The 11,278-nt window shown below is 41.0% G+C and overlaps 1 protein-coding gene across 1 annotated transcript; it reads right to left on the minus strand.

Annotated features, from left to right (window-relative positions):
- Positions 1–9,217: 9,217 nt before the first annotated feature.
- On the minus strand, positions 9,218–10,840 carry LOC146628638 (E3 ubiquitin/ISG15 ligase TRIM25-like). The gene has a single exon (XM_085357065.1). It carries the CDS (start codon positions 10,838–10,840, stop codon positions 9,218–9,220), a length of 1,623 nt encoding a protein of 540 aa, XP_085213191.1.
- Positions 10,841–11,278: the final 438 nt, after the last annotated feature.

Genomic DNA, 11,278 nt, shown 5'->3' on the forward strand with positions numbered 1-11,278 from the left:
AAAGAAATAATTAACACAGTTCAGTGGGCTGCATACTGAACCTGAAGGATCGATTCAATTGTGCTAGTATCAATCAAATACCAATAGCAGAGTTGGTATTGATACTATTTGGATCGATCCGCCCACCTCTAGCAGTAAACAAACCCTCAAGATAAATGGAAAAATATTTAACAGTTAACAAAAAGAAAGGCGGAGAGAGACAGAGATAATGAGACAAACCAAAGTCTCCCGAAAGCTAAGACAAGGAAATATAACCAGTGTATGTAGCTTGGCTTCACTGTGACTACATGCACTTTAAATCTTTTCTGTTGCAGACTAAAAAGCAATATTCGTAAAGTTATTCTTTGCTTTAAGTTGATTAATATTTCTTTTTTGTTTTCTTTAATGTTAATAAGGCTACAATGTTATGCAGCAATGTACTTATAGTAACAAATTTGTAGACAAATGATACTATTTATAATTGCAGAGGAGAGTGGCAATTATAACATGAACAACCAGTAGATGACGGTGAGGAGGAGAAACTGATTTGTGATCGAAAAGCACATCAGAGCCTTTGCAGATCCAAAAAGGAGAACTTTGTCCAAAGTATAGATAAAATAGATCCTGATCCTGTGTGAGGATGTTGTTCTCCTGAGTTTCACCGAGGAACTCTAAGCTTTTGGTTGTAGTATGAATCGGTTTCCTAAGTTTTGCGAACATGACGGCTGTGGAGTCAAACTAGGCTCTAGTTGGACAAGAGAGCTACGACACATGGCAAGTACTCTCAGAAAAATTATGCTTCTTAAATGGTTCTTCAGATGTCTTTAAAGAAACATCATACGTCAAAAAAAGTTTTATTTTTTGGATGGCTCTTCAGCTATTACAAATGGTTCTTTAAAGAACAAAATGTTCTTCATCCCTAGCTATCTAAGTTTGATGGTGTAAAATGGCAGAAATATTTATTCACTAATGGGGGTGTGAATTATACTGTGGGAAATCCTGGTCTTGTTAGGAGAGACGGCATCCATCCCACTCTGGATGGAGCAGCTAGAAATATGGACAAATTTATTAAACCCCCAATTGCCAACTCAGGGTCTGCAGCCTTAAAGATTCCTTGTGAGAGTTTGATTGTGTGAATAGGTGGTGTGGGTAGAGTGTTAGTTTATTTTAATTGCTTTCTCTCAAATATGTGGATGGAGAGTTTTTGTTCTTGTTGCAACAGAACTGTTACTTTTGGGGAGGAATGGGACCGCAGCGCAAACTGTTCATGATGAGTCTGAGTCTGCAGAGGGTCCCAGTGCACTGCAAGACGTCATGCTTTGTTCCTTTGCCAAAGACGCCACAGTTGCATAGACTGTATATATTAGAGCTGTTCCTTATATTTTGTAACTTGTAATCGTTTGTATTTAATTTAGTACAGTCTGTTACTGTTCTTATTGTCTTGGAGCAACATATGTATTATTATAGGGTCTACCTTACTATATAAAGCACCTTGAGGCGACTGTTGTTGTGATTTGGTGCTGTAAAATTTAAAATAGAATTGAACTGTAACCACATACTTTCATAACGGTTAATAAAGTATTGTGATTCTGATTCTTTTTTTTTTTTTTTTTTTTTGGCCTGTCCCGTTTGGCTCTTTTGCCATCAGAATTGTTGTCTAAAGGCAAAGAAAGATGCCCAACGGATTTACTTTACCAAATTGACCATCCCAGCCTTGCCATAATGGTCCATTTGATTCACCTTTCATTGTTTATTTTATTTTCACTTACTGAACATGGGACAGACTTGACTGGGGGAAAGAAGGGGAGAAAGAAAGAGGAAAAGAGAAACAGCTGAGAAGAGGGACGGGGGAGAAGGGCAAAAGACAAAAACCAACAGAATGAGCAGAGAAGAAAAAAATGCATATATCAATCACCTGGATCACCTGCTGAGAAAGAAAAAAGAAAGCAAGCAGAAGAGAACAAGAGTAATAGAATAAACAACATCACAATGATATATGGGAATATGACAGTAAATACTAAATGTTAAACATTATTGTGCAGCACATAAGATCAACAGAACACAGTGTGCTTTGAGGTAGGAGCCAAAAAGGGTGTAGTTTGTGGGTGTGATCACCCGTGTGTACACCTGTGAGCATGGACGCGCTTGTTTTTTGTTTTTTTAAAAGGTTCCTTCATGTAATAATCTGCTAGAGGGTGTGGGGGGGGGCACAGCCCCGTCCTCCAGGGCGTGAAGCAGGTGTGGAGGAGATCAAAACTCCAGACATCCAGAGGCCCCCAGAACACAAGAGACCAAGGAAGACCAACAGAGGGGCAGCTGCGCCACTGTCCCGGAAAGAGCTGAGGAGAGTCCCAGATGAGGGCTCACTCAGCAGCCGCGGAGCAGAAGCCAGGGGGAGTTGCAGTGACGCGCCCGTGAGCTCCGCCGGCAGCCAGCTGCGCCTGAGTGACCGAGCCCCAGGCCGAGAGGCCGGGGGCACCCCACCTCCGAAGTGGCCCGAGCGAGCCCCAGGCTCCAGGCCCCGATAAGCGGCCGCCAAGGAGTGAGCCGGTGTGTACCTGGACGCCCATCCCCGGACACAAAGAACCACCAACGCACCGATGTCTGAGGGGGTCCGCCACTGGCAGGGGAAGTGGTGGTCGGGGGAGATAGGCCTCCAAACCTTGGAGGGCCTGAGATGTCCCCAGATTCTGTGATTCTGATTCTGATACAATGCCACTCTATAGAGGGTCTCCTTCCTTGTTGTCAGCACTGTCAGTCTCCTGCTTTGTTGCTGGCCTCCAGCTAGGCCACAGAAAGTGCCCCATCGCCTTCACTTTCACTGTCCCCAAGAGATATGTTTGAAAAACAGTTATTTTGGTAACGCATTTGTTATTAGAAAAGTGACTTTACCAATTATTGACATGGTATAGACAAGCTAGTTATAATTGAGCTACAGCAATTACAGCAAGCTTGTTTTTCAGAATTTTCAATTATTTACAACACTGGAAGAACAACAGACTTTTCATGTACTAAATATGTTTAAAATATGGTTAAATATATTGAAATATACATTTATTTAGTGAACATATGATTTGATGAACATTATATCATTGTAATATTTTTGAAATCATTTGCATTGTTAAAAATGAAAATAAATGAAATAAACAACTATCTGCGACACCTAGTTTTACACTTAGATCCACATAGGGCCATGCAGTGAAAGCAGCATTGCATCTATTTGTTAAACAGATTAACTGAAAACTGCACAAGGAAAATGTAAAAGTAAGCAAAATCAATATCTGACTGTGATGATAATAATGATGTTAGAACCAATTCATTAGAATAAACCAACCAGATTTAGAATAGTGAAATAAAACTCAAGTAAAACTAGGTTATTGCCCCAGTAAGGTAAGATTAAGAAGAAAGTATAAGGATTATAAAGAAAATGGCATCGACAGAAAACAGAAATAGCATCATCACAAGTCAGCCCATGCAAACCGCTAGAGAAGCAACAATGGTGAGTAATTAAAAACTGAAAGCAGAAGAATTCCAGTTCATTCCATAGCAGCTTCTGATTTCCCAAGGTCACAGAACACAGCAGAAGAGCCTTCACCTAAGAAGTGATTAGCCCTGAATCCGGCATAGAGCGGCTGAGTGAATGGAGGAGAGTCATGGTTTTAGAGATGCTATAGAAGGACAGAATACCTGCTCTGTGATCCAGTTACACTCCAATTCTGTAAGATGGAGGGCTTGAGATAGATGTAAAGTATTCATCTATCTGAGTTTTCTGTTGGGATCTGATCTGTTGCTGGATATCAGAAATGCTTTTCTTGATGAGAAGGAATAGTTGTTGAAGTGTCCTCCCAGTGTCCCTCACAGCTTTATCAGCAGACTGATTAATGGCCTCCACCTCCTGCAGAAGCACCATCACATCTCCTTCTCTGTTCTTGATTCTCTCCTGAGTTTTTTCACGACTTGAGTTGACCTCTTTTTGCCGTTTCAGTCCTTTCTCCTTTCATACAATTCATACAGTAGCTGTGTCCACAGGGTCCATGCGAATTCCATGCTGCGTTGTTTCACCTCTCAAAGACAGTTATGTGAACTAGTTTAATTCTCTAAAATAGTAAGAACATTATTTAAATTACTTTATGTTAATTACACTCTTCTAAGACAAAGTAATTATTTTTTAAATATCAGTAGGATTTTAAAAGCTTGGAGGTTCAAAACTTAACATTTAACATACATCACACACATTTTGAGGATAAAAATCTCCAGATATCAGATCACCTCTCTGTCTCTCTGAAGCTAACTGTGGCTAAATGCACACAGTTAGCTTCAGATCATTTCAGTGTGAATGGGCCGCTTCCTTCAGAATCTCTCTCACACACACACACACACACACACACACACACACACACACACACACACCCACCCCTCTGTCTATGAACAGACGTATTCACTAAAGTACGTTGTAAAACAGTGAAAGAAGGCGCAGCAGCGCCTCTTCTTTCTCAGGAGACTGAAAAGATTCGGCATGAGCCCCCGCATCCTCAGGACCTTCTATCACTGTGCCATTGAGAGCATCCTCACTGGATGCATCACCACCTGGTATGGCAACAGCACCGCCTACAACTGCAAAGCTCTCCAGCGAGTAGTGCGGTGCTCTGAACGGATAATTGGAGGTGAGCTTCCCTCCCTCCAAGACATCTACAGGAAGCGGTGCCTGAGGAAAGCGGGGAGGATCATCAAGGACTCCAGTCACCCCAGCCATAAACTGTTCAGACTGCTTCCATCAGGACGGAGGTTCTGCAGCATCCGGTCCCGTACCAGCAGACTGAGAGACAGCTTCTTCCACCAGGCCATCAGACTGCTGAACACGTCATAGACACCTCAGCTTCACTACTGGAACTTACAGTACAGTAATGCCACTGTTTTGCACATGTCTCACTCTGTATATTTTATTTTATTTATTTTATTTATTGTTTACTCTATTTAATTTGTAAAATATGTGTACACACACACACACACACACACACACACACACACACACACACGTAGAAAAATATTTAGTATACACATCCAGAAATGCATATACTATTATATATTGTACATATATTTATTAATTTCAGATGTAGCTTGTATTTTGCTTGTTTACATTATTGTATTTTGCACAACTCTGTTGCTTGTGAAGCTCGCACACAAGAATTTCACTCACATGTGCTGTACCAATGTACCTGCACATGTGATGTGGCAATAAAAGTGATTTGATTTGATTACCCTTGTCTATAAATAAAGACAAGAGCAAAATTAGAGCGCACATCACAGGGCCCCCACTCTCGTGTGAGCGCTCTGTGACTGCCCTTGCAAGTAAAAACTGCAGCGTATGTGTGTGTTTCTACTCTCTGACTCTCAGCTGAAGAAGTGTCTTTAGAATACATCTCTTGACAGTCTTTCATGTGGAACAGCGAAACGCAAGTACGAAACCCAAGGGGTTATCACATGATTTGGAAGGCATTCTGGGCGCAGCCAGCGGATTTCGTTATGTGGGCATTTTGCCGTACCACAGGCAGAAATATTGCCGTTAAGTGCCTTCATAACTTGAATTTTTCATTAAATGGGGTATTCATAAGCCGGGGTTCCACTGTATTTTGATCTTTTATGTAAGAAGTATTATGCTTTTATGGGAGCTTTTTACATTACCTTTGTCATTAACTTTTTAATTTTTGTGAAATTTATCAGGCCATGCCAAACTGGAATAGGCTTCTTCTTTTTTCTTCTTCTTTTTTTACAGAAACTAATTGCACATGCAAGCAAACCAAAAATTAACCCTTTAAGACCTACCATAGAACCAAGCCCGCCAGAGCTTATATTATATTTTTACATGCTGTGGAGCCATTTTTGGGAGCATTTCAAGTTGCTATACATCAATACAACCATTATAGCCCAGATTTTAATAATATGTCTGCATTAAGTGCATAGTACTTACATAAATTGCAAAAAAGTGCAATAAACTACAAAATAATTGAAAATCGTTTTTGCTTTTTTAACATATATTTCTAGTTAGAGAAATTTAAGAGGCTTATCCCTCATAACTGTAAATACAAAAAAGTTGCACAAAATAGTTTCCCACCACAGGAAATTTATTTTGAGTGTCTTCATAGTTTTATTTTTGAAATACACCAATTTTTATATACTGCAGGAAAAACAAAAATAAATATTATAATGCAAATTTGCAAAAAAGCAGCATCTGCATCAAAATAAATTATTTCCAGCAGTGCAATATGAGTCCTCAGCATCCCAGAAACGACACAGAAAGTCATAAAGTCAAACATAACTTTTAAAAACACCAGTAGAGGCTCATAAGGCCCTGATGGTAAAAAAAAACAAACAAAAAACTACATTTCCGCGAAAATGACGTCACTTCCGGTTTCGGGCAGGTAATGGCGGACATGCAAAAGTTCGCGCTGACGTCTATTCCAACGTAGGAAGTGTTATGAACAGCTGATCGGATCGGCAAAGCGTGTTTCTGGAATATTATGTTTTTGTTGCTGCAAGTGCTTTTTATGCAGTTTTTGCAAAGCTTTATGTGGAAGGAAACTGTGACCTAGGACAAGCTGATGGCATAAGATGTAAGTACAACTCCTCCGGTTTCATATGCAAAAAAAATTATTGCGCTAGCTTACATGGTTGCAGAGGTACCGGGATTTAAAAATAGTTACGCAAAACAGAGCGTGCCCGCTCCGACCGGCTCTAAAGGGTTAATAAGCAAGCCTCTGTATGAAAGAGCCAAAGATCCAAAAGTAAGTATCAAGAATCAAAGCAGCTAAGTACTCAGAAAAATTTATAGACACTGAGGACTCATGGACAACAGGAAACAGATGGGGCATCATCCAAAATCTGAGACTACAAGACCGGTCCACGGTTAGGAGAGTACTGGGTTTTCTTTTAGAGACATCTAAAATAGGAATTTTAATTTTTCAACTCGTTGTTGCAAAATAGGCTGAGCGTAAACCAAGTCCCAACTATCATCCTAACCCTAGAGCCATTGACTTGGCATTGGTACTTACTGTGTGGTCAGTAGCAAGTTTTGCTTGCTATGAGTGCTTCAGTTTGTCTTTTTTAAACATTCTTCCCTGCAAAATACTCTGTAAGGGTGAACTCATATCATGCACAGTTGCCTTATTTCTTCCTGGAGCATCATTATTGTCAAGATCGCGTGGAGGTTGTGGTGTGAGGACCCTAATGCAGACGAACGAGGCAGAACTGAACTTTAATGAAAAATGAGCCTTTATTGTGGCTAAGAACAAAAACACAAGCCAAACAAAGGAAATAACCAGGGGAGAAACTAACATAAAACCTGAACTGGAAAAACTGAGTACATGAAACATGGAGATGCAGGAAAGGTTAACAGACGAACGGACAACAAACACGGGGACCTCATAAATACACAGAGGGATGAAGAGGGAAGAGGAAACACACGGGTAGCACAGCTGGGGTGAATAAACATAATGACATAACAGGAGGAAGCAAAACTGAACACACTGAACACAGGACACTTGACTGTCAAAATAAAACAGGAAGCACAGAGACGCAGACCTAAGACCATGACACCACACCAGGGATAAACAGGGATGCAAACGGGGAGACGAGATGAAACACAAGGAGAGCAACAAGGGAACAGGTAGGGAGAGGGAGCGAGAGGGGACACGAGAGAGAAGGAGTGAGAGGGGACAAGAGACAGGGGAGTTGCAGAAACATGGATAAACATGACAGACAGGAGAGGACTGGAATGAACCCAAGGAGGGGGAACATGGGAACAGAAAAGGAAATCAAGACGCACACACACAAACCCAAAGAGAGTAAATGGACTGTTTCTTATATAGTGCTTTTCTACTCTCCCGAGTACTCAGAGCGCTCTATACATCATGCCACATTCTTTCTTTCTATACTTAGTGCTTCCTAACTACTTTCATACTCCAATGAATGCATTGGAGAGCAACTTGGGGTTAGTATCTTGCCCAAGGATACTTGATATGCAGACTAGAGGAGCCATGGATGGAACCACTAACCTTCCGATCAGTAGGTGACCCGTTCTACCTCCTGAGCTACAGCCACCCTAGAGAGGGACGCAGGACAAAGACACAGGGGGGAAAACGGGGGAAACTAGACAATTCAAAATGCAGAATAAATTCCTGACCAACTAATGAACCTAAACATAAACTGTAACTACAGGGGTCCAACAAAGAATGGCCACGCATCATACTGATGTCTTCGGAAATTTATTTCTCTCTCTCTCTCTCTCTCTCACTCTTGTCTTCAGACACCGTGAAAACTGAAGAAACACAAAGTTTACAACATAAATGTTTTGAGCTTATCAGTCTCTCATATCAGTGTCCATAAACAGTCTTGTGCAAGCAGAACAGAAAAATGCACAATAATGGATATCACAAAAATGTCCTCTCATTACCAGTGTAGAACACGTATGCAACATTATACAAACAATATACATGAAACCATACCGTGTGCGCCTCTTGGACCACATGCAGAATAACATTAACGCTGAGGCTGTAGATGCATCTGTAGCCATGTATCCATGCTAGCTCCACAATGCCATGGTTGTGCTCTCAACCAAACTCTGGTCATGTGACAATTACAAACTTTAGCTCATACAAACTTACAGCACTTTACATATTTAACAAACCCATATTTTGTAATCACATATTTTAGACATGTTTTTTAATTAATGTTACACTTTTATCATCTTATGTTATAAATAAATGAACTAAATTAAGCATGAATCTATCACAGAAACATGAAATAACCAACTTTATTTTAACTGTCTCAGGGACAGTTACATAAACCATAATACAAAATTACACTAAAATACAAGAAAGCTCAAAACGCTGCTTCAAATGACCCAGGACGATCCAATTGTCCCCACTCTCCCACTGGCCTGCACTTATGCTGTCCTTAACAGTCCAGGTGACTTGTGCAGTTGAGTTCATCCTCAACATCTGAAGTCATCTATATCACACACACTTACTGAGGTAATCAATTTTAGGCAATTTTTGTTTTTGCTTAAATGGGGAAGCTGTGACACACTGTCTGCTCACCTCCAGTTAAAGATTTTTAATTACTTTTATTTGTTTTTGTTAATTTTTATAGCAAGTAACACAGACCCATGCTACATCACTGCACTTATAATCTATGCTATATATTTTGCCTGACCTCTTTAGGAGAGACCTCTTTTTCTAGACTATTTGAGCTCACACAGCTCAACACACGATCCAACATAAAGCCAAAATCCAGCGTAGAGCGGCTGAGTGAATGTGGTCTGGACTCTGTGCAGGAGACACATGGTCTTTGAGACACTGTAAAACGACAGCATACCCGCTCTGTGATCCACGTATACTCCTATTCTGGGTGACTGAGGGCCTGAAATGACAGTTCTGATTTTGTTATGTCTCAGTTCATAACCATTTTTGAAACACTCCAGTGCCCAAGAACTGTCATTGTTCCCAAACAGACTTTCATCTCCTGTTCTGCTGATATTCTTGTATGAAACTGCCACTGAAAGTGCTCCTCCACTCCACACCACCTCCCAGTAACAACATCCAGTCAGACTCTCTCTGCTCAGGACTTGATGTCTGTTGATGAATCTGTCTGAGTGATGACTATATAAAAATTTTTTACTCATACATTTGACTTTTTTGTCCCCTTCAAATAAGAGACTTGTGTTTGCTGTGTTAAAATCCAGCGTTAGTTCTTGAGATAGTCCGAGGAACTCAGCTCTGGTTTTGGGTTCAGGTCGAGACATTACTGCATCCACTTCCCCCTCTAACTGTGAGACTGCGGTGCCAAAACGGATTTCCTGTAGTTTACGTTTGAACTCTGACACAGCTGTCATCACATCCTCAAAGTACTGCAAAGTACATGTTTTAATGTTGAGTGATCCAACAGATTCATGCACATGTGACAGTGAGGTGTACGTCTGGAGAAAGTGGGTGTGATCCTGTGTATGAAAGAGCTGCCCCAGCTCAGCATCTTTCCTCTTCAGCACAGTGATCTCATTCTCTATTCTGTCCTGAAGCTCTCTTGCACGACACACTTCAGCTTTCTGACGAGATCTGATCTGCTGTTTTACATCATTAAAGATCTTCTCACTGTCCCTCACTGCTTTATCAGCAGACTGAGTGATGGCTTCCACCTCCTCCTGAAGCACCTTTATGTCTTTTTCTTTGTCCTGGATTCTCTCTTGGATTTTCTTTCGACTCACCCCAAGTTCTCTCCGCTTTTTATTCCTTTCTGCTGTAGCTGAAACTGTGTCATGGCCTTTATGTTCATCCATGGAGCACAAATAACAGATACACTGCTGATCAGTGCGGCAAAATATCTTCATCACCTCACTGTGTTGAGAACAGATGATTTTCTTAAGCCTCTTTGATGTGTCCACCAGCTTGTGTTTCTCAAAGGCAGTAGATTCATAGTGAGGCTGGAGGTGCTGCTCACAGTAAGAGACCAGACACTGCAGACAGGACTTGATGGCTTTCAGTTTCCTCCCAGTGCAGACATCACAGGCCACATCTTTAGGTCCAGCATAGCCATGATCGGCAGGTGAAGCTTGGAGTTCAGTCTTCTGCAGCTCCTCCACTAACTCTGCCAAGACAGTGTTTTTCTTCAAAGCAGGCCTCGGTATGAAGGTCTGTCTGCACTGAGGGCAACTCTGGATGTTCTTCTGATCCTCTTCATCCCAGTAGCTTTTAATACACTTCATACAGTAGCTGTGTCCACAGGGAACAGTGACCGGATCCTTCAGGAGATCCAAACAGATCGAACAGCAGATTTTTTTCTCATCCAGTCTGCTTGTTTGCCGTGCCATTATCGCTCTCAGATAACAGAATGATAAAAAAATATATATATATAGTACTACCGCATTAAAATTAAAAAAGATTTTTTAAAAGCAAATTACACAGAAACTACATCTTCTTTATGCGTGCTTCAATATCTGCATTGCGGCTCGTTTGTAACAGCATCCTGATGTCTTAACTTCTGAGAAGATCTGTGAGAGTGAAGCTGTAGAAAAACACTGAGACTGAACGCAATTGGTTGATTTTGTGAATAGTGAGGAAGTTTTCAGCCTGCAAGTCATGCCACGAAGCCACAACTCTTGAGAAAAGCACCATGTGGTTCTACCCACTGTTGACAACACAGAGTATAAGATGCAAATACTAGACACCTTACACAACCTTAACTCAGTCCTTGACAATTTGTAGACAATTTCAAAATAACAATGTTCTTTAAAATGGATCAGTGAGTA

This window comes from Diplotaxodon limnothrissa, linkage group LG7 (genome assembly GCF_057381915.1).
Source record: "Diplotaxodon limnothrissa isolate DT_005_m linkage group LG7, D_limnothrissa_male_GT1.1, whole genome shotgun sequence".
NCBI classification, from domain to species: domain Eukaryota; kingdom Metazoa; phylum Chordata; class Actinopteri; order Cichliformes; family Cichlidae; genus Diplotaxodon; species Diplotaxodon limnothrissa.